The following is a 27,356-nucleotide window of genomic DNA, read 5'->3' as shown; positions in this document are numbered from 1 at the left end:
CATCTTTAGTTTCATAAATTCCATAGAGATAAATGGGTAAAGCCTTTTTTTTTTTTTTTTTTTAATTGACAACTGTGCTATTTCAGGACTCCTGCTTATGTAGCTTATGCAGAATGCCTCACAGGAAACCATTTAAAGTGAAGACCACTTTTACAAAGCATAAATACATTTAGATGAAATATTGTTTTTTCTTAACAGTATGGCAGTAAGTATCTCTGCATATGGAAGGTTACATAAAGGACACCAGAATTAATTTCTGTGTTTGGGGTAGATTTATTTTTAGAGTAATAACAACAAAAGACCCAACAAACAAAGCCCAAGCATCTCTTTATTTGACCATTTAGGTTTCAATACATATAATTATGACTTTTTTTAATGTTAGAAACTCGACTTATATTTTTATAAATTACAACATTGCTGTCAGATGGTGTTAAAACTATTTGAATGTGTCCATCACTCATAAACAGTAGCCTGTTTTGCAAATAGATAGTTCTTTTGTAATTAATAGATGTGGTAATGTTCAAGAGTAGGAATTTAAAAGAGATACTCTCTAAGTCTCTAAAAGGCTAAGATTTATTTAAGGTTAGAAAAAATGATTAGTTGCTAGGAAGTTAAAAACAGTAGCAGTGAATTAGTCCTTGGGTGTATGTAATTGTATCCTTTGTGTAAACTAAGACATTAGCTTTGTATTTGTTGTAGATCTGATTTTTTGAAAAAATTATTAAGAAAAGCTTTAAACGAAGTTTGTTCTACCTGCCATTTGTTGATGAGTAGGCCAGTTTGCACCGGGGATGTGTTTTGCCCCTTGGCACAGCATCTACATCTAGGTCAGTGTACCACAATTACAGTAAAAGGCAAAAATGCAAGAGTAAATCAGGGAAATAACACTCTGCTTATAAATTTCAAGATAGCCTCAAACTGAAATGATGATCCTTGCTTGTACTTTGAATTGAAGAAAAAAAAAAAACACTTGAAAATTTTAAGATCATCTTGAAGAAGGGGTTCCAGAGCTTGATTCTGTTGGGCTTTGTTGAAGTGTAGTATTTTTATGTAGCTTGTCTGCTAGATCAACTTTAAATCTGATCAGTAGAGACAGACTATTTTGTTTCCCTTTTCTAATTCCTGTCAGAGTGTTTGCTTTGTTTTTCTTTTATTACACACTTTCGACATTTTTGTTTAGAATTGATGAACATTTTAAAACAAGTCCCAAAATCCCTGGGATTGACCTGAACTCAACGAGAGTGTTATTTGAGAAGTTAATGAGCTCTCAACACTCCATGATTCTAGAACAGGTAAGTTCTTTACATTTACACAGTATATTTTTAAAAATGCATTTTTGCACTGCAGTAATTCAACTTTCAAGAGAAACAAAAGAGTAAGATAAAAAGGCAAAAATCTTGTATAAATCTTAACTCTAAAATGTTCACTTTGGGAATTTGACCTACCTTTAACTTTCTTCTGAGCTTAACTCTTTCTGAGGAAATGCCCTTCGAGAGTAAGGTCTGCACGGGTGGGGATCTTTGGTTTTTCATTCCACTGATGTATCTCCTGAGCACCCTCAGTGCATACTGAGTGAGTGGGAGTGGAGAGTCTATCGAATAGCTTATGAATTTAGAGATAAGGTAACTAGATCTCAGGCATGTTAGAGTTTCTCAATATTCTTTTCTCTCGTACAGATCTTGAACAGCTTTGAGAGTTGCCTGATTCCTCAGTTGTCCAGTTCACCACCAGATGTCGAAGCCATGAGAATCTATTTAATACTACCCGAATTCCCCCTGCTCCAGGATTCCAAGTATTACATAACGTTGACTATTCCCCTGGCCATGGCCATTCTGCGGCTGGATACAAACCCCAGCAAAGTATTAGGTGAATTTGCGAAACCCAATACCAGTGGCTTTGCACTTTTTGTTTAATTGGTGTGACCACTGGCTCTCAGTGGACTGAGATCTGAGAATCTATTGTTGCCATTTAATATGCTTAACACTCAAATCTTACCTTTCTTTGCTGCTGTCTTCTAACTGGCCATATTTGCACGATGAGCAAATTGAACCATTATTTCGGTTACTTGAAATGATTCATGCCAGACTAATCTTGATATTTAAATATTCACAAGGTTAGATTATCCAACTTTAAGCTACTTTTTTCACCTCCTACATTTGCTAGTAGTTAATAGTGCCTCAAAAATTAGTGTCCATCTGTTGGTCTTTCTCCTAAACCTAATTAGGGGGTGGGAGTGAAATGAACAGTTTGGTGTGATGCACAGGTCTCCAAAAGAGGAGAGGAAGAGAATGACCTAGTGGAGACTTACCAAATGTTTGTTCTGTTTTTCTTTTTTAGGACAGTTGAGTCCACACTGATTTTTGCAGGCCACGGACACTTTGCTGAGATAAGAACCTTCCGTTCCTCAGTGAATTGGAGAGTGTCTCTCGTGGGAGTAGCGCCTGAGATGTTTTTATTAATCAAGTGCAGAAAGTCTGTCACCCGGCTTTTCCCTTTTTTCCCCCCCCCCCGGTAAATTTTTTTTTAGGTGTTCATTGCAACTCAGTAACTTCTGCGTTCCGTGTGGACTAGGATGTTACTTGAGTGTGTCTCCCCATGAATAAAGAGACCTGTGTTCCTGAGGATGGAATCCCGGCTTTTCCATATTGCTTCCACCTTTGCAGAAGATATAAAAACAGAAATAATAATGAAAGCACTAGGAATATGTTAGTCCTTCATTTTGCTTTTTTAAGATCAAAGCCCTTTGGGGGGCATATTTTTTCAGGTGTTCTAGTAGACTATGAGGTAGAGAGATGGCAGTCTCCGAAGGAATATTACCTGACGTTTAGGTTTTGTTATTTTTTTTAATTTTAATTTTTTCCAGGTAGGGCCACACAAAGAGATCAGAATTGTTCAGTTTTACACTTGTTTTTAACTTCTAATTAAAGAAATTTAAATTTAAAGGAATATCCCAAAGTACAGAAAACACTACAGGTATCCATTCACACAAAGATTCATGATTATCAATATTTTACCCTTTCGGTTTTCTGTATTCCCCCTACCACCACCTTTTTATTTTCCTGAAATATTTGTTTAAAAATCGTAGACATCCTATCATTTCATCCTTTAAGTATTTCAGTATGGCTGAATTTACTTCTGACAATGTAGAAACCAATGCTATAGCCTTCTTGTCTGGTTATGAGAAAGCATAGTTTGGGGAGAGACAGAAATAGTAGTTTTCAACTAATGGTGCCTCTTGAGGGAAGGCATGAATGCCATACTGGCGCTGTTATCAGGGCCATGTGGCCCTTTGCATCCCTCCTACAGGATGTGGGTGGAGGCTGAGGTGGGGGCAGCAAGGATGAGGATATCTGAATGCTCCTGCCCACAACAGGTGTAGCATCTTGTCCACACAGACCTTTGGAATTGAACTTTTAGCTTAGCTTTCTGAATGGGTCTTGGAGGGAAAAAAAAAATCAGGTCAAGCGCTATGAAAAAAGCTCTAGGGATTCTTGTGGATCTCCTGCTCTCTCCAGAAATGCTTTAATGGATTCTTTTTAAAGTCAGTTTTGGGAAACTGTATTTTAGACTAATGTTCATTTTCTAGCCGGAGCAGTTTTTAGCTAGTAGGCAGAAGACGTAAATACTTGATCAAGGATATGTGTTGAAATATGTCTTTTCTTTCTTCCTAAAGATAACTGGTGGTCTCAGGTATGCCCAAAATATTTCATGAAGCTGGTAAACCTCTATAAAGGTGCAGTCGTTTATCTGCTGAGAGGAAGAAAGACATTCTTAATTCCTGTACTGTTTAACAATTATATTACAGCAGCTCTCAAGCTCCTGGAGAAGTTATATAAGGTGAGCATAGAGAGGAGCCAGTGGGGAGAGGGGTGAATAGATGGTAGGCTCAAATGTCCTACTGAGGTTGTCCATGGAAAGCCCTTTTTCAGTTGTCTGGGTTTTAATTTTCCTTATTTTGTTCTTCATCAGGTAAATATCAAAGTGAAGCATGTGGAGTATGATACATTTTACATTCCTGAGATTTCCAGTCTTGTGGACATTCAGGAAGACTACCTCATGTGGTTCTTGCATCAAGCAGGCATGGTAAGAATTTACCAAGTAAAGCAGATCTTAAAGCTGTAGTCTTTTCTCAGAGTACAGATAAGGATGAGAAGAACACATCTGAGACCCAAATTTGTCCTTGACTTTGGGGTTAATGTCAAAATGTTTTGGCTGGCTTTGCATTCTTGAAACTTTGAAGTGCTTTGAGAAATCATAAATGATCAGTAAGGAGTCATAAATGGGTCGTCAGCCAGAATGGTACAAATCTTAATTAGTTGCCAACATTTTAAAAATCAAGGTATCTAAAGTAGTCACAGTTGTAGAAGCAGAAAGTAGGGTGGTGGTGGCTGGGGCCTGAGGGAAGGGAAATGGAGCGTTGTTTAGTAGGTATAGAACTTCAGCTTTGCAAGATGAAAAAGTTCTGGAGATCTGCCATGTAATAATGTGAATATAGTTAGCACTACTGAATTGTACACCTAAAAATGGTAAAGATGGCAAACTTTATGTTACATGTCTTTTACTACAAAAAAGGCAAGATACTTAAAATGAATTTCTAGCTTTTCTTGAAACTTGGAATATCTGGCAGCATAACCTGTCCTCCCAGATGGTACCAATTGGCTGGAGTTCAATGGTGGCTCCTTAGACGAGGCTTCCCTGTGCCACAGTCCACACTGCCCCTTGATTCTGACATTGAGGAAAGGATCATTTGCTAATTACCATCTTCTGATAGCTAACTTACTTCAGTTGTCTTATGTTGGCACCTGAATTCTGTAGACCACCTCTGATTTGCGATTATGGATGTGAAGATGTCACCTGTCCCTGACCTAGCTGTCACCGTATGTTAGATATGCCACCCAAGGGACTGCGGATTCCTGCCTGCCGCCATGACTTGGCAAGAGGTGCTCAATTTGATTGCAGACTGGCTTGGGATCTCTGCATGGGTTTTTAGGACCTCCCCTCTGTGGACTATGTGTAAATTGGAGTTATGTCAGAAAACCGAATGATGATTTGGTTACTGTATTTAGTGAAGTGATGTGCAACAGATACGTTTGATGTGAGTCCTTGCCAGTTTAACAGATTCATCACCAACATTTAACAGATTCATCACCAACATTTCCCTGTAGTGTTTTTGGAGGGGAGTAGTGGTCTCTAATACCAAGGTGTATAAATAGGTTTATTTAACTTAGAAGATTATTTGGTTTGTCAAATAATAGATGATCAGTGCTAGACACAGTGTGTTTTTTAAATTTAAATTCAATTAACATATAATTAACATATAATGTATTATTTGTTTCAGGGGCACAGGTCTGTGATTTATCAGTCTTGTACCCAGGGCTCATTACAACACATATCCTCCCCGATGTCCATCACCTAGTTATATGTTTTTAATAAGCTTTATGATAACCTTGAAAAAACAAAATACTCCTCAATAAAAATGAGTTCGAGTCTTTTAAATGGGTTTACATGGGAAATTTAACATGCAAGCTAGCAATGAACTCTGCTTTCACCTGCTAATTTAGAAATTGGAAAAAAAAAGTTTCTGTTTTATCAACTTGTGAGTAACTATTCATGGAATAATAAAATGTTAAGAGCTGAAATAAGCTTTATGAATTATTTAGGCTGTTTTGTTTCTCGGTGAGGAATTAGAGGCCCACAGAAGTTAAACAGTTTTTCCAATTGTTTAAGCAATTTAGTTAGCTTCATAAAAGCCAGTTCTTCTGACTTTGAATCTACCCTTTCTGTGACTGGATGCTGAATAAAATACTTCTAATGAACCCTAATTCTTTTTGCCACCGAAAAAGAAGTTGCTGGTGTTAGAAATGTAGATTATCATGATTGCAGTCTGTGAATGGTGGTACTTAAGTGAGCAACTTTGGCTTTCTTTTAGATTCCACATAGAAGTGATACCATATAGTATTTGTCTTTCTCTGTTTAGCTCGTTTCACTTGGCATAATGCCCTTCAGGTTCACGCATGTTGTTGCAAATGGCAGAATTTCGTTCCTTTTCTATGGCTCAATAATATTTCTGTGTGCATGCGTGCGTGTGTGTGTGTGTACATCACAATAAATGGCTTTACCTGTCAAATGTTTCAGTGTGGTAGTAGCCAAGGCAGTCTAGCATATAGTTCAGAGCACATGCTGTAGTCAAAAAGAACTGGGTTCAGATCTCAGTGGTGGCCTACTACCTGTGCTGTCTTAGGCAAGTTACTTAATTCTTATAGTCCTGGTGTCCTTATTTATAAATGAGAATTATGATAATATCATGAGAATTAGATGGGAGAAAGCATGGGAAGGCTTTACTTGGCAGGGTACTTAGTGGCGTGTATATAATAAGCCCTCACTAACTAGTTTTCAGTAAGCAGCTCTGGGTCACCTAATGTGTGTCATGAGCCTCCTGGTCACTGGGGACGGAGACATGTGTAGCATGTGGTGGTTCCCTCTGTGGGGTATTCAGTGCAAAGGCAGCAGTGAAAAAGGCATTACAAAGCTGTGTAACCCTTGTGTGTAAAGGGCTATGGAGCACAAAAGGAACATTCTAGAATGGCTGATTTTTGCTCATTTTAAAGACTTGTTTTAATTTATTCCAGAGAGAGAGCGAGCGAGCAGAGGAAAGAGCAGAGGGAGAGGGACAAGCGGACTCCACGCTGAGTGTGGAGCCTGATGTGGGGTTCCATTTCAGGACCCTGAGACTTAACTGACTGAGCCGCCCAGGTGCCCTGATTTTTGCTCATTTTAAAGAAGAGGTGGTAGTGGTTTGTTTATTTCAGTTAATAAATTGCCAGCTTCTACACTTGAAAACCGAAGAACACATAGAATGAGTGGCTCCATGGGCTCCCATGGAGGGCAGCACAAGGGAGAAAGTCAATGACAAAGAAAATGCTTCCGAAGTAAAAGCTAGAATCGAGTTGACATCTTGCTGTATGTGTCACATGGGGACAGTGGTTCGGCTCCAGGTACCGTGTTGTGCACGGGTGAGACAAGGCCACTGTTCAGCCTCAGCATCATGCAGTGATGCTGGGAAGCCAGATTTGTCTGACAGGTACAGGAGCACCTGGTGGCCGGCCCTAAGGCACAGTTAGCTCTGTTTTCTCCTCATGCTGCAGATGTTTGTACAGTACCTCCTGTCCCCAGCCAGCCACAGCCATGCTTAGGAAATGTGGACTTGGAATTAAAAAAAGAAGAAAAAGATATTCCCAGTTCCCCAGTTCTGTACCATGTACTTATTCCATGCTTCTGTTTAATATACTTTTGAAAATGAAATAAGGTCACAGTTTAACTCCGTTTTAAGCAGGAACACTTGAAATATGATCCATCACCAGTACTTTGCTAGTTTTATGTTTGTTAGACTCGTTTTGGGGGAGTGGATGGCCCAGGACCAGCAGCCTCCTCCCTGAGAGGATCGCATATTCTTATCAGTTCACACTCATCCTCCTACGTTAGGGAGAGCAGCCGTAGAGCAAAATACTAATGCTGCTGTTGGAACATTTATTTCATGTAATACAGAAATGCCAGTACTAATAACATTTCTAAAATAGCATTTACAGAATAAAAATCAGTGAAATTAAATGATTATATTTCAAATACAAGACCCATAGACTTATAAAAAATTGTAGACCTTCTATGTATAAATAGACCTTTACAGGGATGCCTGGTGGCTCAGTCGATTAAGTCACTCTGGCTCTTGATTTCGTCTCATGTCATGATCTTGGGGTCATAAGTTCGAGCTCCGCGGCTGGCTCCGTGCTCAGCAGAGAGTCTGCTTGGGATTCTCTCTCCCTCTTCCCCTCCCCCCTCTGGCTCTCTCTCTGTCTCTCTCTCTCTCTCTGGGTAAATCTTTAAAAAAAAAAATGGACCTTCATATGGGTCTGCTCCTTCTTTTGACTGAATAGCCTTCCTTCCTTTGACATCCTTAGAGCTGGCACTGTGGCCCTCCCCTGGAGTGAGGAGGGTCTTATGGACCATCAGGTCTCTGGCCTTGGCTCTGGTTCCTAACCGAGGAAGTTCTGGATTTTTTGGCAGCCATCACCCTCCCCTCCCCTACCCAGAGAGGATGGTGACCTTACCCTCCATTTAACTCCTCTCCTTCCACAGAAGAGACATCAGCCTACTTCCAAAACTGGGCTGTTGCAGGGCTGAAGGGGTCAGGTGAGGGGTGATGGGAGGGACGGGGACTGAGGAGGTAGATGTTGGAGGAGGCCTGGGCGGGCTTGTGGTGGGGCTTGCAGCAAGAGGGCAGCAGGATGGTCCGAGAACTGCAGTGGGCCTGGAGAGGGCCAGGACCTCCAGACAGACCTGCTGACTGATGTCTGAAATAACTATCCTGTCCTAACAAAAATACCGGTATTAAAGAATACTCGGTATACGGCGATGCTATAATGCCCGCAACTGTTTTTGCGGTACCTCTGGTCACTTCTCTCCCAGTCACTTTTACATTTGAAGTGTTCAGAACTTTTATCTTGCTTTATAGACCAACACACATTAACAATTTTTTTTTGTCCCTTGAGAATAAGCAAATAATGCTTAGTTCTGAATATTGCCACTCTTGTAAACCCACTTCCCTAGGATGCTCCTCCCTGGGTACCTAGACTAGATCACTTTGTGCAGTGCTGTTTTATGGTATGTGGGCTTTTTTTTTCTTTTTAGTGATTTCAGTTCCTAAATTCCAAATAATTAGATATAGTAGGTATGAGAATGAGCCAAATTAGCCTGGATTATATATATGCATGATTCCATACCTTGTCTCACTGGACTAGAATCATCTCTCCAGTTAGGGTTTCTTAGTCTAGGGAGATGTTCCAAGATCTCTAAAGGAACTTAGTTCCAAAGGATTAACAGGATGGATTTTAGTGAAAATCGCTATTAAATGATTTCATCGAAATACACACAAACACAAAAGGAGGTAGTTCTACACTTCTTACTCAGTAGCCTTTAAACGATTATAGAACCAAACCAAATCTACAAATTAAATGCAGACAAGAGTCTAAAATCAATAAAATGCAAGATTAGCCTTTTGATTAAATTTGACAGCAAAAACATCTTATTGAAACCCATTGCACTGGGGAGAGGAACTGCCTGCTGTCAGGCCTTGGGTGCCTGAGTTACCCCAGCCTATCGGCCCTGGGATGACTCAGCTCTATTCTCTTTTCAGAAGCTATGCAACCTTCCTTCATGCAGTGGGCTGAGACTGGTCTGGCCTTTTCCTGGGTGCAAATGCATCCCTGACAGAGGAAGACTGCTTTTCTTCTTTTTCATTACCCTTGGACAATTAAGTATATATAACGTGACACCAGTGCAATCATTAAAATAAATGCAAATCATCACAAGGAGGTTGTTCAGAATGCATTTTCATTAGTTTTGTTTAGGATATCCTTTTAAAGAACTCACAGAATTTTAAAAAATTCCTAGAGCACTCTCAGATCTCTGAAAGTAAGTCTGCAGTTTTCTGTTTGAGAAATACTGCTGCAGATCAACAGATGTATATTGTTGATGTTTTTGTTGTAGCTATGTTTCATTTGTGATTGTTGTTATTTATTGTTATTCCCATCCTCAAAATTTTATTTAGATTTATTCACATACTGATGGAATATCTTCTGTAGGCCAAGCACTAGTCTAAGTGCTGAGTCAGGGACAGCTTTCTAAATATTTGTTTTCTCCTAATAACAGCTGCGTGTGTGTGTGTGTGTGTTTGTAAGAAGGAGATGTAGCATGACGACAAATAAAATGCAGTCTGCATTATCTATTTTACCCAACAAAATTAATATCTGAAGTCAAGGTTGTAAAGCTCCTGTTTTGGAATTAGATTTCTTAAAAAAGAGCATTCTATTAATGCTGTAACTTATGGAGTCAGTGAAATGGTCTTTAAAGGTCCTTTAAAATTTTTTATACTTGTTTTTATATTTTTTTCTCAGTCTGTACCCATCAAAACATCTGGTCTGTTCCATCAAAAACCAATCAGCCGTTCAAATGGTGTTCGCTCTCTGCATGGGCAAATAGTCAGATCAGTTATATGTTTTGTTACTTATATTTTATACTCGCAGGGGGTAGAAAGTTCAGGTTTTGCAATCCAAGTAAGAGACTTTTTATTTTTCTTTACACAGAAGGCTAGACCATCTATAATACAGGTAAACGATCCATTTTTCCTTTACTTATATATTTTTCTAGCAGTTTTCTCTGTGGACCACTATAATATCACCAATAATATGTTTTATTCTAGGATACTGTCACACTTTGTTCCTACCCTTTCATCTTTGATGCCCAAGCCAAGACCAAAATGTTACAGACCGATGCTGAACTACAGATGCAGGTATCATATTTTAAAAATCATTTCCTCTTCTTACTGTGTTCTGTTCATCCTAAGCATTCCATTGTAACTTTTACTAACAGGAGAGAGTCTAACAGGGCCATTATAACTTTTTAGAACGATTTTAAGTTTTTTCAGCAATTTTATGTTGAATATAACATATACATGAATGCATGTTTACCTGGATCTGGGGTTGGCAAGCATTTTCATAAAAGGCCATATAGTAAATATTTTAGTTTTTGGGGGCCATGCAGTCTATCTCAACTGTTCAACTATTTCATGTTGTAATATGGAAAGCAGTGATAGAGAGTAAGTAGATGAATGAGCATGGCATTTTTCCAATACAATTTTCTGTACACTGAAATTTAAATTTTATATAATTTTTACATGTGAAATATTCTTTTTTTTTTCACTTTTTCCCCCAATCATTTAAAAATGAAAAAAAAATTATTATTTCAAGAGCTGTACAAAAACAGGCAACAGGCTGGATTTGGTCTGCAGGCCATCATTTGCTGCCCTGGTGGAGATAGGGCAATAATTAAATAGAGCTTGGTAATTCTTTATTGATTAAAAACTGAAGTTACAGAGATTTGTTTAACTTACTTTAAATATACACCTTTATTATAAAATGTAATCGGTTTTGATAAGCTTACAAAGACATTTGTGAATTAATAATCCAAATCTACCAGTTCCTATTGTTGGTAGGTATATCTCTTCGTTTATCTCTCTCTCTCTGTCTCTCACTCTCTGTGTGTATCTGTACATACATGTCTGTTTTCACAGTGACCTATCCATGATATTGTCAATTTAAAGGCATTCCAGAGAAAGTGGACAGTTTTCAAAGAATGAAAGCTGTTTAACTCTCCATCATGTTTCTCCTACTCTGATGATTACTTCAGTCTTAATTAGCTGGTCTCAGTCATTTTCATGGGACTGGTTATGGGTCCTATGGTTCATAAACTTTCATTTAATTTCTTTTGGTTCAGATTAGGAAGATTTGTGTGTTTTATAAACATGAGTAACTTAGAAAATCTGGAAAAGTTAAAGGGAAAATCAGAAAGAACAGAATGGAGAAGCATTCAGCCTGCTCCCCACCCACCCCAGATCCAAAGGCACAGGTGATTGCTGCCCCAGCCCCGCTCCCAGGTGCACTCTGAGTAATCGTGTTCTTGGCTGTGCTGTTCCAGGTGGCGGTCAATGGAGCTAACCTGCAGAATGTCTTCATGCTTCTCACCTTGGAGCCTCTGCTGGCCAGAAGCCCCTTCCTGGTCCTTCACGTTCGCAGGAACAATCTCGTTGGAGATGCCCTAAGAGAGCTGAGCATTCATTCTGATATTGATTTGAAAAAGCCTCTCAAAGTGAGCCCTTCATTTTATTCCTCTAAATATCTTCCAGGATTTTCTTTAAACAGTGTTGATGAAACAGCAGAGGTCTTATTATGAAAATTGTGGAGTACAGCCATTCATGATTTCTTTCATTCATTTGACAAGAATTTAATCACCTCCTTCTGTCAGATCATCGAACAGAACATCTCAACATACCATCAGATAAGAATGCCAGTGGATTACTTGAGGGATTATAGGGCTTTCTTTGTCTGCTGTCTTGGGTGTACCTGCTTCAGCTCTACCAGAAACAAGCCAGCAAGAGCAGAACTAAAGCTTCAACTAGGCGAAACTATCCAGTCAGCATCTAGGAAGACTTTGGTTGTCAGATATTGAAGAGAAAGAAGGAAAAACCTAGAATGGAAAGGTAGTGAAATTGGGAAGCTGTTGACCTATCATGATAGGCACTCTCAGTACCCTGAAATTACTGAATTAAAATTTTTCCTCTCCTCATAGACCTTGCATGTTTGTGTAACTACTTACTGTATTCCCAGGGCTTAGCACAATGCTTGGTACCTAGTAGGTGGTTCGATTAATGTTTAATGAATTATCTGAAGTTGTTTTTTAAGCCCTTTATCTTTCCCTTCTGATGATTTCCAGATCTCTGTTGCCATTCCTGTTGTAAACTCTGATTTTCAAAAGGTAGTATAGGCAAGAAACTGATGGTCTTCATGCTATTGTCACCCTTTCCAGAACATCCCATGAGTGGCATCAATCTCCTCTGTCTGCCTGGGAGTTCTCCCTGCAACTTCTGGGTTAGATTTTTGATATCACAAAGAGAGGGGGCCTCCCTTTGCCCTCTGTTTTCAGTCAGTAATTCAGATGAGACCCTTGTTGCTTCATAGCACATCTGAGTTAAGTCTTCTGCTGGCATCTGTACAATCGAGGTCCTAGTGTCTGTCCCCACCTTTGCTCCTGTCCTGCTCTCAGCAGCCTGGAACCCAGCCACAAGGATACACTTTTTCTTTTTCTTTTTTTCCCTTGTAATTCTATAAAAGAACTTATTGGAAGTCTACATTTAGATATTAAATGTTTACATTCAGTTTGACAGGAATGTAATCAAGAGTTAACTGAGCCTTTGTCTTAAAAGTTCATCTGTTTGAGTCTTATACATATTTTTTACATCTTCAAGATCTAATCAAAGTTCTTCTGCCTCTTTTGCTTTTTCTCCACACATCTGCAGAATAGTGTTGAAGGATATGCTTTTTCAAATGCTATTTTTAGCTCTGTGTCTGAGCCCTCGCCTGTAAAATGGGGATGATGATAGCAATCCCTACACATGAGGCTGCTCTCATTAGGTTAATAGGGTTTAAATGCTGGCATGTAACAAACTCTCAATAAATCTCCTTTGTTGGTCTGCTGTAGCTGTTACTGTGATGATCCTTATGGGTCCGGGATGCCCTGCATAGATGTGGTTATAGCCCCTCACAGAACCCAAGTCTGTGCGTCCTTCGAATGCCCTCCTTCCGTCCATATGCATCAGTTCCTTCAAGAGCCCCACTGAGAGAGATTTCTTCTGGAAAGTGTTCCTTTACTCAGTTTAATCATTGCTTTTTTCTATGTGCCAGAACATTTACCTCTCAATATATTTGATTCTTGGAAAATAAAATATAGGGGCGCCTGGGTGGCTCAGTCAGTGAAGTGTCGGTCTTCGGCTCAGGTCACGATCTCAGTCCTGGGATTGAGCCCCGCATTGGGCTCCTTACCCAGTGGGGAGTCTGCTTTTCCCTCTCGCCCCCCTCCCCCTGGCTCATGCCCTCTCTTTCTCTTAAATAAGTAAAATCTTTAAAAATAAATAAATAAATAGAGAGATAGATAGAAAATATATTCTCCAATTGATTATTTTATGTTTGCCTTACTGCCCCAAATAGATGGTAAACTTTCCATGGACATATGGTAAACTTCTGACTTCCTTTGTATTCCTTGGAGTACCTAGTAGAAATTTTGTGTGTCTGTAACTGCCTTGTTAATAATCAGCACATACACCTTGCAGTTTTCATTGCATCAGTGTATTCTCTGTTATATATTTCTTGCTTTGTTCTGACTTTGGAAAGAGTTTGCTGAAAAAAGATAAAACATCAAAGATTTCCCTGAAGTATTAATTTTACTTTCATTATTTTAAGGTAATTTTTGATGGTGAAGAAGCAGTGGATGCTGGTGGTGTCACAAAGGAGTTCTTTCTTTTACTGTTAAAAGAACTTTTGAATCCTATCTACGGAATGTTTACCTACTATCAGGATTCAAATCTCTTGTGGTTTTCAGATACGGTAAGTTAGTGATATTGCAGTTAAACAGATGGATTGCATTAGATTTTCTTTTTGTGGTCAGACCAATCCCCTGACTTCTGACTTTACAAAGGGGAGCATAACAAAGATAATTTAAACAGTCTAAATAATGTATCTAGTCTTCATTTTCACTTGTTGCCAAGATCTCATGTATTTTGTCACCAATCAGCCCCACTTCCCTTCCTGGTAGGTAAGAGCCAGGTTTTGTTATTCTTTGAAGGGTAAAAAGAACATAGTGTGATAAAGAAATGAGTTTTATGACATGTGGAAAGTGATAGACAAGTACGTCTTACTTTAATAATGTGGTATGTGTGTGAATACTTACACAAAAACAGGCACACATGTTATTTTTGAAAACTCAGTAGGAGAGCTAAGCTTTAAATGGCATCTAATTTTAACCACACTATAATTTAGTTCTTTTTTCTGTTGGAGTTTTCTACCTAGATCTGCACTGTTTCAAAAATGTAGCCATTAGCCACATGTAGGTATTTAAATCTAAATTTTAGTTAGTTAAAATTAAATAATGTTTAAGATTTCTTTCCAAAGTTGTGCTAGCCACATTTCAGGTGCTCAGTAGGTGTAGCTAGTGGCTGGGTGATGGCACAGCATAGAATAGACTGTTCTCATCAGAGCAGAAAGTCCTGTTGGGCAGCGTTGCTCTAGAAGATGATATGCTCTTCTCTGTGTTGCTAGATGAGCTGTAAATGCTTAGCTTTGTCTAGGTTGCAGTTTTTGGTGGTGTTGCAGGGTGTCTCTCTGCTTCAGAAGGTAACTGAGTATTAATGAGGTCTTTATTCTTCTATACTGAAAATATTCTGAGGTAAATGGCAGTGTTTTGAGGGCTGCAAGCAGTGCATTCCTTTTTTTTTTTTTTTTAACACGTTTGCATACATACTGAAAAGTGTTTTGTAGAGCACAACTGGTTTCACTTGATTGGCATAACCTGTGGACTAGCCATCTACAACTCCACTGTGGTCGACCTCCACTTCCCATTGGCTCTCTACAAGAAGTTACTGAATGTGAAGCCTGGCTTGGAAGACCTGAAGGAGCTCTCACCCACTGAAGGAAGGTACAAAGCTAAAAGATGGGGCCTGCTCTGGCTGCCTGTGGCACAGGGATTAAAGGTTGAAAATACCACATGGACAAGCTTGAGTTTATCAAACCATATGGCTAGACTCTTTATTTATTTTTTTAAGATTTTATTTATTTATTTGACAGAGAGAGACAGTGAGAGAGGGAACACAAGCAGGGGGAGTGGGAGAGGGAGAAGCAGGCTTCCCGCTGAGCAGGGAGCCCGATGTGGGGCTCGATCCCAGGACCCTGGGACCACGACCTGAGCCGAAGGCAGACGCTTAATGACTGGGCCACCCAGGCGCCCCCATATGGCTAGACTCTTAAGATGCAGATGCACTGCTACTTGCTTGAGGCATGGCCTATGGCAGAGGGGGCCAAGGAAAAGGGAGGTCATGGTTGTCCAGGGCTACAAAATAATCTCACCCTTCCTTATCCTGAACAAAAATAAAGGGTGGAGACTTGTCATGGTCCAGAAATAGAGAGAAAGTACTGAAAAGGGAGTATTTAAAAAAATTTTGATTGAGATATAATTCACATACCATACAGTCCACCTACTTGAAGTATACATTTCAGTGACTTCTAGTATATTCAGAGTTGTGTAGCTATCACCACAATTTTAGAAGATTTTTATTGCCCGAAAAAGAAACCTGGTCCTCCTTAGTTGTCATCCCCAGTTTCCTCATCCCCAAAGCCCTAGACACCAGCTAATCTGCTTTCTGTCTGTGTACACTTGCCTCATATAAATGGAATCATGCAATATGTGGTCCTTTGTGTCTGGCTTCTTTGATGCAGCATGTTTTCAGGGTTCAGCCATGTTGAAACATGTGTCAGTATTGAATTTCTTTTTGTTGCCAAATAATAATCCATTGAATGGATATGTATGACATTTTGTTCATCCATTCGTTAGTTGATAGTTGATGGAAATTGGTGTTGTTCCCACTTTTAAGTTGGCATGGATAATGCTACCGTGGACATTCTTATACAAGTTTTTGTGTGGATGTAAGTTTTCATTCCTCTTGAGTGTATACCTAGGAGTGGGATTGCTGGGGCCATCTGGTGGCTCTGTGTTTAGTCTTTTGAGGAATTGCCACACTGTTTTCCAGAGTAGTGGAGCCATATTTTTATGTTATTCTCTTTCTGGCTCTTAAAACCCCTTTGATTCTGACTTTTTCTGCCTTAATTTAGGTAGCATAAGATCAGATATATAAAAAACACCATATCCTTGGATTTCTGTAGACAGTATAATCCTTTTGGCTTCAACGGAAGGAACAGCCCTTTTTATGGAGAAAGAGTACCAATTTTAAGATGGAGATAGGGAAATGGTCATTTCTAATGTCCCCTCTGGAAGTGAGACTGCCACACCACCTGTGTAGGACACCAACACTGAGAAACCATAAAGGATGGGAGGGGTGGGGACACAGAGAGAGGAAGAGAACATTTAGAAGGCATATTGAAAAAAAGAGCGGAGGAGACCCTGGCAGGGTTAATTTTGGGTTAACTGAAGAAGGCTAGAGAGTGGTTGAAGTGTGTGCGATTTACTTTGCCAGCCAGCTGGCTAAGGATATATTTGAAGTAATGATTTTGGGTGGTTAACTGGTAAGTGGATTTAAATTCCATGCTAAGAATTTTCTTCCTGGGCAACCCTTGATAGAACTGGACTCAGAGCTCACTTAAAAAGTGTGAATGAAGTCTGGTTACAAGAATATATTCTCTTGAAAGCTAGGATATGACCATTGTTGGTATAAACATATTCTTGTTTTAAGAGTACATGTTTGTGTTCTTTAGTAGGGCAAGTAATAGAGTCACTTTACAGAGCCCCTTGGATTAACGAGAAGCCAATTAAGATTCCTAGGTGGATGAGGTGACTTTGTGGCTTTCTTATGATGGAAGGATTATTCTAATACATGTGGATGAAGACATTCTATAGGGCCACTGTAGTACCATGTCCTCGTAGTACCTGCCCACAGTTAAAGGAACACAAGTGTGTCAGACATAAATCTATCTGAATTTCTTCATAAATCTAGTAAGATTTCTCAGTGGGAAAAGAGAATAATTAATGAATGTCTTACAGGTCTACTGCCATTTTTTTTTTTTTTAAGATTTTTTGTATTTATTTTAGAGTGGGGGTGGAGAGAGCAGGGGAGAGGAGCAGAGGGAGAGGGACAAGCAGACTCTGCGCTGAGCGTGGAGCCTGGTGTGGGCTTGATCTCACGACTCTGAGATCACGACTTGAGCCAAAACCAAGTGTTTGATGTTTAATCGACTAAGCCACCCAGGTGTCCCTGCCATATTCTTTTTAAGGTATAAACACAATTTTCTGTCAGTCTGGATTTACATTTATCCTAGAATCTTTTAGTTTTTCCTTGCAAGGATTCTGGTTGTATGACTGAGGTGGAAACACTATTACAGTGTCTAATTTGCCTCTTTCCCTTTCTCTATTCTATCATTAGGAGTCTTCAAGAACTTTTAGATTACCCTGGGGAAGATATTGAGGATACTTTCTGCCTCAATTTCACGGTAAGGATCTCCACAGTTTACGTCTGATTGTGGCATTCCCTTTCATCATGTTCACAAGTCATAATGAACGTATAGTTGTTCTCCGAGTCGAAGAATAAATTCAGGGTCTTCTCTGAACAAATTTTATTTTAGTTATAGTGTCTTGATTCTTAAAGGAGTTAAGTAAAGATGTTGAATAAATGAATGATTCATCTGTGAACTTAAAATTACTGAAACATTAGTCCTCTTTACTCTTGACACATAGATTTCTAGAGTTCATACCGTTTTCTCTTTGACTGCATATATATTGGCAATTGCATGTCTTAAAACACAGGATATCTTTTAAGGTACTGATGTTTTCTGCATCAGGTTCTCTTTTCCCAAGAATTTTCTGTGTAAGTAGTGATTAAGCTACATTTGTTCCTAAAGCTTCTCTCAGTCATGTGGATTCTAGAAAGATAAGTGGTAAACAGAATTGAAACATCTCTTTTTTTTCCTCCTTAAATATAGATATGTCGAGAGAGCTATGGTGTGATTGAACAGAAGAAGCTGATACCTGGGGGGGACAAAGTAACTGTGCGCAAGGATAACAGGTTAGTCCTGACCTTGGACCCTTGCGGATATTGCTACTTTATTTCTCTGCCCTTTTACTTTTAAGACCAAGATTGAAGTTAAATCTTAATCCCTTCTGCAGAGGAGGCAAGGGTGAGAGAGCAAGAATTTGCAGATTGTAATTAATTTTTAATATTAGAGGAAGCACCAAGTCTAGGTTCAGGGGATAACTGTTGCAGATCTAGAAAAACACAGACCTCTCCTTGCATCCTTGCACATTTTTAAAGACAACTAGAAGACTGTGAGGTCTAATGTAACATTCAGTAACCTTCTTTGTTATGTAAACCTTCCAGACTATCCAGGGAGCCTCAGCTTTGGGGAAAGTAAGTGCCCAACAAAAATGGCTTCAGATGATGAAATTACCTTAATTCTAGGAACCTAATATAGAGGCTAGTGTTGTGTCAAGTAGTGTTTCAATCAAGACTCAATAAGAATCTCTTGGAGGAAAAAAAAGAATCCCTTGAAGCTAAATATACTGTCTTTATCTGCAAAACATTGGTACTTTGTTCGCAGCAAATGATCTATTTATTTTTTTCAAATAAGAACAGGCTTATATATTCCCTACAGTCTGATAATGTTTTTAGAATTGGGAAATTTATGGCAGATCATAGAGTGGATTTTTTGGCCTAGAAGATTTCTCTTGTAGTTTTGATGATTGTTTTATCATGTATATATTGTACGTATCTGCCTTTAGTTCTCAAAGAATGTCTGAGCTTTTGCATTAAGTTTCAGACAAGATAACGTGTGCATCATTTTGTAGAAGCTAACAACGGGCTAGGCCTGTGGCCCGAGGAAGGGAACATTCAGAATGTCTTTATACTATGGTGAGTCATCGTAGAGCTCTGTGTGTTTGGTACACTGGGTTGGACGGTGATCCAGGGCAGGCGTAGGCCACTTGTGATGTAGTCTGCACTTGAGGCAGTTGTTGGGACTTACAACTCTTTCTTACTTTATAAAAGTATTACTCTTAGAGTACTTTTTGTCTCTGCTTTTTTTTTCCCTCTCTCTCTCTGGGTCTGAGTTTTTCTCTCTTCCTGTTTCTGCTTCTCCTTCCCTATCACGCTTACTGCCTCTCCTTATTCAATAGCTATTTCTTTGAATCATCAATTGAATTGACTGAATAGTTGAGAGGTAAAGTGTTCAGGAATACTGAAATATAACACAGTCTCTTTAGGGTGTAAGCTCTTCTCATGTGCAGCCGTATTTCAAAAGTGAAGTAGGCTAAATTGGAGGGTTGAATCTGAAGAGTTCAGAGTTAGCAACTTGGACACATACACCCGGGAGGTCAGATATGGCCTAGAGCTAGGTTGCGAAACCTACTAACTATTGGATAACAGAAAGTATAGAGACAAAGACCACAGTAAAAGTGAAAGGTGCTCCATAGAGTGATGGCTAAATCTTAGTTGTTATTTCAGGGAGAGAACAGTGAGTGAGTGTGTGTGGGGTTTGGGTACTGGTTGAGGGGGCCTTGCTGGGAGAAGCTTCATTTGGAGGACCCACAATAGTTTAGCCTTGGGGGTTAGATTGTAGAAGTCTTTGGAAATTAGAGAATTTTCGACTTCATTCAGCAGGTAGTAAGAAGCCACTGTTGGTTTGTGAGCTAAGGAGTTACATGCTAGAAGTAGGTTCCTGGCAAATGTTGTTTTTTCCTCTTCTTTTTTTCCTTCTCCACTGTTTATAAATCTGCTGCTGACACATACACATTCATGGACAATGCTTAACCCCAGGAGTGGTGCTCAGAATCAGTGTGGAAGAGCATGCTTATGTTTAAAAGGCATGTTCCGGTCGGCGGCGGGGGGACCTTGGGTGGCACAGTCAGTTGAGTGTCTGACTCTTGGTTTCAGCTTGGGTTGTGATCTCAGAGTCGTGAGATCGAGCCCTGTATCAGGCTCTGCGCTCAGCATGGAGTCTGCTCAAGTTTCTTTCTCCCTATCCCCCCTCTCCCCTGCTCTCCTGTGTGTGCTCTGTCTCTCTCCAATAAATAAATAAATCTTTAAAAAATATGTGGGCTCCTTTTCTCTTACTTTGCAGTTGTTTGCCGCTAATTGGCTTCAGGGCTGCTCCTACAACACAGTTTCAATAAGGATGTTTTGATGACACACAGTTTCCTTAAAAGAAAGACAATACTTAAATTCAAGAGAGTAAAGAGAAGGGAGCCCGCGTCATTCTTTTACTTGTATTATGAAGCTCCATTATTCTGTTACCATGACTTCTAAAAAGTAGCTTCAAAAGTCTTCAAGTCTTTGTACAATAGAGAGTGCTGTAGTTTTAAAAATTGCCAGGCAGAGGGTGGTGGACTCCTGTTTTGATTGCCAACACACTGTGTTTGGGATTATTGTGTGGAACAGCTGCTATCTCTGGTGAAGTTTATGTTTTGACTTTTCTGGGTCACTAGCACTCCTTGAGCACACAGTGAACTCATCCATGCTGTTTTAGGCGCTGTCGTACGTGCCTTTGTACTTGGGCCAGGAGGCAGACCTTCTTTCTGTCACACAGTTACCTGTTGGAGAAACTTCTGAGAACCGAGTGTGGTTCCTGCCACATTGCTTAGTATCACTGTCATGGTGAAGGACAGCTAGAAAGACATGAGTGGATATCTCTTCTTTTTATTCTGTGCTGCAAAAGCAGAAATCTTCTCAACAAAGCATACTGAGATCCTGGTAAGAAATGTTGCATACAACTGTGAAAGATTAATCATTGCAGCTCTTTTTTCCTTTTGTCTAGTATATGTCATAATCTCATCACTGGGGGTTGGGGTCCTTTTTGGGTATTTCTTAGATGGGTCTAAGAAAACTGGACAAAAGAATGATAAGAATAATGCCTGCTGGATTTTAACTTGTAGGCAGTTGAATACACAGATACTGCTTAACAATAAGCAGTGTCTTAACAGTAAGGTATTTGTTGAGTTAGCAGTAAGGTATTTGCTGTCATCGCTGCCCTGGAGGAAAATGCCAGAAAGATACCAATTCTTTATCCATAATTTATTATTATTTCATTTGGTCTTAAGATTGTATTCTCTCCTTGGATAAGAGCTGCAGATAGTCAAATGAGTTCTAAGCATCCAAGTAAAAGAACATCCGTGGGTGATTGCTGGTGGCTACATCATAGCCAAATCTTGCCACAGCTGGTGATCACATCTGGATAATGACTACTCATGGTTAAGGATTTCTCATACTCTGTAACATGGTGTTATTACCATTAATGAAAAATCCACATGTCATTCTAGATTCCCCCAAATTGACCTCAATTTAATATAGTCAAATTAAATACAATTGATGTCTTTTCCCATTTCTGCCACACTGAATTTCCGATCAGTGTCTTTAATTTTTAAATTAAGAAAGGGATGGGGAAAATAGTAAAAAGACCACCCAGTGAGGAATGCGAGTTTTAAAGTAAGTGCTCCAAAGGGCACCCAGATTCCGATAGTGAGAACCTGAGGAAAAAATCCTACGTGACAAACACTTCCAGTTCCTTAAGATCTCCTGAAGTTAGGACTGCTAACAGACTTGAGTTGATCTCTTGAGATAATACAGGTGTAATCTTTAAGATCTACCTTGCATTTGCATTGGGCCGTTCTAGAAATAGCAGATGATTAAAATGCCAGTAACATTTCTTGAGTGCTTACATTTGTCTAAGTATTTTACATGTAATCCTCCCCGCTTTACGGATGGAGAAACTGGGGCACAGAGAGGCATAAGTTACTTGTTCAGGGTGACACAGCTAGAAATCTAGGATTCAAAGCCAGGCATTGTGAGTGAGATGAGAGCTTGTGCTCTGTGAACATCCACACACACTGCCCCTTCAAGCCCAAGACCAGGACTTGAGTTTCTGTCCACCACCCCCGTCCCCAACCCAGGAAGAGACATGAATTAGAAGTTTGCCGTTTTCCTTTCAGGCACACTGTGGAGTTTTTAAAAAACAAAGTTGGCATAGTTAAAAGTACACTATATATGTATAAAATTATATGTCTGAATTTTTCAACTTGGCTTAAGACAGTGCTTATATTTACCATGTTATTACAAAGCCCTCACACACCCTTAATAATGACTACACGGTCTGCCATGTGAATGTGTATGTTCTGCTCTCTCGCTTTGGGGTATTTGGCTTCTAAGTTCTTTTTTATTTTTCTCCCTTCTTCCTTCATTTTTAAGAAGACCTATCAAGCATCTTTTATGTCTAAAGCTTTGTTTGCCTTTAAAATTGCTTTTTAATAAGATCCCAAGGGTGAAATTGCATTAGTGTATATCATTTTGAATTGGTTGTAGATGTTTTTGCTAAATTGATTTCACTAATGAATTATATATCAATTTGCATATTATCATCAGTGTATGAGAGTACTTGTTTTACCTAATCCTTATAAACGCTGAGTATTCTCTTTAAAAAAAAGTAATAAATTCTATTGCATTTGTAAAATTTTGCATATCTTACACACCTAGGCTACTTTTCATATTCTGCACAGCTTTGATGCATTTTCCTGTGAATTAGTAGAAATGGACAGTATTGTGAATGTACTAAATGCCACTGAATTGTTCATTTAAATGGTTCATTTTATGTTATGTGAATTTCTTCTCAATAAAAAGTGTGTATATGTGTATGCACGTGCATATGTGTCTCTCTGTCTGCCTTGAGTGTGAACTCTCAGGCAGGGAGAACTGCTGTGTCATGCTTTGGCAGTGAGCGTCGGGATGCGACACTTTTCCTGCGTAATGCTCTGAGAGACTGAACTGAATGTGTAATGTGTGCTGCTTTTCTTCCTGCCAGTTATTGTGTGCATTGCTGACAAATTTGAGCATATAATGAATGGATTAACACTGAGTGATAGTGTTTGACCCACCTTGAAGGCAGGGTATCCTGCTAGATGTTAACATGCAAGTTGTATGGCTGCCTGAGGAATTTCCTAATCAAATAAGTAGTGCAGGAAACAGAGGGTAAAGATCAACCCGGTTAGGAAACGGTGGAAACCGCCTGACATTGTGAAGGGCATCGTAAGCGTCCCTGTGTCCTGGGAAATGTGGCCAACAGTGGTGTGACTGGTAGCTAGAAAACCCTACCGCTCAAGTCTTGCCCTAAGTGGAAGGAAGACCGCTGGTCAGAGCACTCAGCTGGGAATGCGTGTATTCCAGACCTCACCGGAGCCCTGGTCAACTTAGTGCTGCCCTCTCAGGATGTGTCTTTCTGCCCCAGACAGGGCTGTAGTATTTCTTCTTTTTCAAGTAGTCTGCTGATGTCCTTTATGTATTTCTGTACTGGGACTAAATGACTTTCATATGATTTGTGGGAACTCTTTATTAAGACTTTTAAACCCTTTGCCATTCGTATTTATTGTAAATTGTATTCCCAGTTGTTTGCTTTTTGAAAATGTGGAGTGCTTGTGTTTAAATCTCTATAATGTATTAATTTCTGTGTTGTCATGTCTGTTGATTATTTCTTTTGGTCTCATATCACCAATCTCAGCCTTCTCCTATCCAGTAATTGATAAATACATAATGTATTCTCTTCACTTAAAAAAATTTCAGGCAGGGATATCTCTTCTTTTTATTCTATTTAGTCTAAGGTAAAAATCTGAATTGTTCCCATACTGCTAGTTTCCTTAGCTATTCTTACAGGTGAACATTAGATTAATTATATGCAGTTTGGGTTTTGATTTGAAGTGTGATAAATTAAAAGTTAATTTGGGAAGAATTGACACTTTTGTGGTATTCAGTCTTACCATCCAAAGACCTGTTTTACATTTCTTTCTGATTTTGTTTTTCCTCTTCACATAGGTTACACATATTTTTTATTACAGGTTTTTATAAATATTTTTCTTATTTCTATTATGAAAGTCTTTCCATGTGTTTTGATCATTATTGGTACCTAGAAATAGCTAATGGTTTTTGTATATTTATCTGGCAACTGGTCAATTGCTTGAATTTATTCAATATTAATAATTTTCAGTTGATTCTCTTGGGTTTTCTATATATAATTATATACCTGCAAAAAAATTTTTCCCCAATAATTGCACTCCTTATTTCATTCATTTTTGCTTTTTTACTAGATGGACTTAGAATATTAGAGGAGTCTCCTAGAGATAAGAAATAAATATTAAATTTTATTAGTTTTTGCTTCTATTAGGATAATCCTATGATTAATATAATCATTGACTTCTTAGATAATATGTTATTTTGATTTTCTCTTTCGGTTGCCTGGCCGTAAGGATGATGATTATTATATTAAGGTTTAACTCTACTATTGCCAGTAGCAACAGGTCAGAGCTGCCTTCCAATCCTTAAGGTAAAGCAGCATAATTTCACTTGTGTAATTTTAACGCTTTAGAGAAATGGAAGAAAATGCATCTGAGTTTTTAATTTTTAAGGGGGGGGGTCTTTAATTTTTAAATTATTTTGCTTCATTCAGGATGCCCAGATGTAAAGTTTAAGTAGCCTTTTTTACATATGCATAATATCACATTAAAAGTCTTTTATCTCTTCTGGGAGGAAATTAAAACCTGATTTTATATTGAGGAAACCAAAATGAGATAGGTTATTGAATTTCCTGTTTCTAAATTAAAGGCCACATCTTCTCTGATGAGGAATGATAAACCTAAGAATATAATGATGTCTATTTTTTCCCCCTTTTGTACCTGGGGGAGGGAAGGAGGATTAAATTTCCAATCAGTGTCTTTATCTTTCATGTAATAATAAAAAAATAAAGAAATAATAATAGCTGAAATTTCTTGAGCACTGAGTATGTGTCAGACACTATCCTGCAGACTTTGTGTATTAACTGACTTATTCTCCGTAATTGTGAGGAAGGGGCTGTTATTATCCCCTTTTATAGAAGGAGAAACTGAAACAGATCAACTGAATTGCCTAAGGTTCATTGCTTATAGGAGGCAGAGCTGGGATTTGATTGCAGGCAGGCAGAGTACTTGAGTCCTTTTGTTTTTTGAAAATATTGTTTTATTAACACTACAGTGGTAAACAACTTTATGCTTATGTTTCTTTATAGATCACTGAGTCACACAAAATTCAAAACCCACAAAAAAGCTAAGAGTTTTTACATTTAATGTGTCCTTCCTGAAAATCCTTAACTATATACAGTCTGTCCTCAAGCAGTAAAATTTGAATATGCACCATTTTTTATTTAATATGTCACATTTACATAGCAAAATAATGAAGGCACAGCTAATACAAGCAAACTGAAACCCTTCTACTTCTGAGCTGGGGGTGGGGACACACACTTGGATTGGTTCTTCAAGTATTTATTTTTTCCAAACATTAGCTTCATTGAAGAGTTCTGATAATTTTCACAGCTACATTCTAAAAGCTACATGACAAAAAAGACTTCACAAGGATCAAACTACGTAACACTGAATACACATGCTTTATGGGATTTGCTACATTCTACATCTTTTCAAGTAAATTAATATTTCTAGAATGCTAGGTAAAGGGATTTAATACTTAAACATTTGGGGTTTTTTTATACACCTTTGTAAATAGACACTACCAAGAAAACACATAAACATGAGACTGTAAATAACAAACACATATGTTGACAATATTATACAGGTTATACACCCTCCTTCTCAGAACCATGTTGCTTGTCTAAATTCAAACATTCAGAACATTCTTTAGAATCTGAAGTGGCAGTTTTCCAGGCCTCATTAAACAGTACTGTCATGATCTCCATCACAGGCTTCCACGATTCCATCACTCTTCTCTGAAGTGTAAAGCTGATGTGTGGGTTACAAAAGCAAAGTCTTAAAAGATGAGATTCTTCTGGGTTCTGCTTTTTCTGCACTGGAAAATGTCCGGACTAAAGAAACTGAAGAATTAAGCATTGAGAACATGTTCAGTCTTGGTCTGGGTGTTCCGTGTGTAGTGTGATGACAGTGGAATGAATAGGTTTCAAAGTTACATTCTTTACTTCACATCTACTTGACACCCTTAATAAGCCTCAACTGCAGTCTGTGCAGAAGAGATCATGAAAAAAATCATTTTAAATTTAACTTGTTTTCTTCAACACCTTTTATTTATTGTGTTCAAAATGAAAAATTTGAAACGGACTGGCCAGGATCTGATTGCTTCAATTTAATATAATTTTAGGTAGGAATGTCAGAATTGATTCACATTGCATCTTGGTCCCAAACCTGAGCCTTATTTTTAAGTCCACCAATATTGGAAAAAAAAAAAAAATAGGGATTTTGTTTTCGTCGTCATTCTCCTCTTCAATCTCTGCCCCCACTTATTTCTTGGCGTCATCAGACACCGCAGAGTGGGGACCCTCATCTTTGGCGGCCGCCGCCTCCGCAGCAGCCTCTGCCGCAGCTTCCTCCTCCTCCTCCTCCTCCTCTTCCCCCTCTTCCTCATCCTCGTACTCTTCCTCGTCGTCTTCCTCCTCCTCCCCCTCTAAGGTCCATGCACACCCCTCCATCTCACCGGTGAGCTCCTGGATCTTGGCAAGTAGGGGCTTATAGATGTCGTTATACTTTTTTTCCAGAGCCTGAAATTCCTTATCAAATTTGGCTTCAATCTTATCGCATCGCTTCTGCAGCTTTTTGAGGGCCAGGACTCGGCATTTCACCGAATTAGGCAGGCTCTCGATAAAGTCATTTTTAGGCTTTGGTGCATTCTCTGCAGGGGTCTGGGGCTCCTCGGCCGTCTGACCAGCTGCGCTGTCGGAGTCACCAGCCGCGCTGTCAGAGTCTCCCCCCTGCGCACCGCCTTCCGCCATTACCTCCTCCGCCGCCGCGGCCGCCTCTGCTGCTGCCGCCGCTGCTGCCGCCGCCGCCGCCTGGCTTGGCTCCGCAGGCCCCTGGTTTTCCGAGTCAGCCATGTTACAGAAGAAGCTGCAGAGGTCTAGGGTGGCTCCCGCAGAGACCTGCACCCAAGCTGCACCAGGGAGATCTTGCGGATGCGGCAAGTGGCGGTGACGTCGGCCGCGGCAGTGACGTCGGCCGCGGCCCCGCCCTTTTATCGCCAGCCCTTGACTGGCTGTCTACCATCAGCTGACGGCCTTGCCCCCCAGACTGCGCCAGCCTCCCCCTGTTGCTACCCTGCCATCTCCCCAGCGCTGCAGCTGACGTCAAAAGCCATCTCTTAGATACCCTGCCCCCCACCCGCCCACTTACCTGCCCCCCTGTAAAGCTGGGCTGGGAATGGCAGCAGGTGCCCAAGGCCCCTT

The 27,356-nt window shown here is 39.5% G+C and overlaps 2 protein-coding genes across 3 annotated transcripts in view; one reads left to right on the top strand and one right to left on the bottom strand.

Moving 5' to 3' along the window:
• The window catches only part of HERC3 (HECT and RLD domain containing E3 ubiquitin protein ligase 3), a 127,008-nt gene that overhangs the window by 80,131 nt on the left and 19,521 nt on the right, over positions 1–27,356 (top strand). Inside the window, exons 13-23 of one of the 2 annotated variants that reach the window (XM_021702319.2) lie at positions 1,181–1,292; positions 1,677–1,866; positions 3,674–3,837; positions 3,970–4,083; positions 10,140–10,163; positions 10,256–10,345; positions 11,530–11,700; positions 13,848–13,991; positions 14,912–15,078; positions 17,534–17,600; positions 18,090–18,172. In XM_021702319.2, coding sequence (XP_021557994.1) covers positions 1,181–1,292; positions 1,677–1,866; positions 3,674–3,837; positions 3,970–4,083; positions 10,140–10,163; positions 10,256–10,345; positions 11,530–11,700; positions 13,848–13,991; positions 14,912–15,078; positions 17,534–17,600; positions 18,090–18,172 — 1,326 coding nt within the window. The remainder of the gene's footprint in view (positions 1–1,180; positions 1,293–1,676; positions 1,867–3,673; positions 3,838–3,969; positions 4,084–10,139; positions 10,164–10,255; positions 10,346–11,529; positions 11,701–13,847; positions 13,992–14,911; positions 15,079–17,533; positions 17,601–18,089; positions 18,173–27,356) is intronic. The other variant, XM_021702320.2, reaches the window with a different exon arrangement.
• NAP1L5 (nucleosome assembly protein 1 like 5) lies at positions 26,349–27,100 on the bottom strand. The gene has a single exon (XM_021702321.2). It carries the CDS (start codon positions 27,006–27,008, stop codon positions 26,418–26,420), a length of 591 nt encoding a protein of 196 aa, XP_021557996.1. The 5' UTR covers positions 27,009–27,100; the 3' UTR covers positions 26,349–26,417.

The sequence above is a fragment of the Neomonachus schauinslandi genome, chromosome 2 (assembly GCF_002201575.2).
Source record: "Neomonachus schauinslandi chromosome 2, ASM220157v2, whole genome shotgun sequence".
In the NCBI taxonomy this organism is placed as follows: domain Eukaryota; kingdom Metazoa; phylum Chordata; class Mammalia; order Carnivora; family Phocidae; genus Neomonachus; species Neomonachus schauinslandi.
The sequence above is the reverse complement of the archived record's forward strand: the minus strand, read 5'-3'. Positions and strand labels throughout refer to the sequence as shown.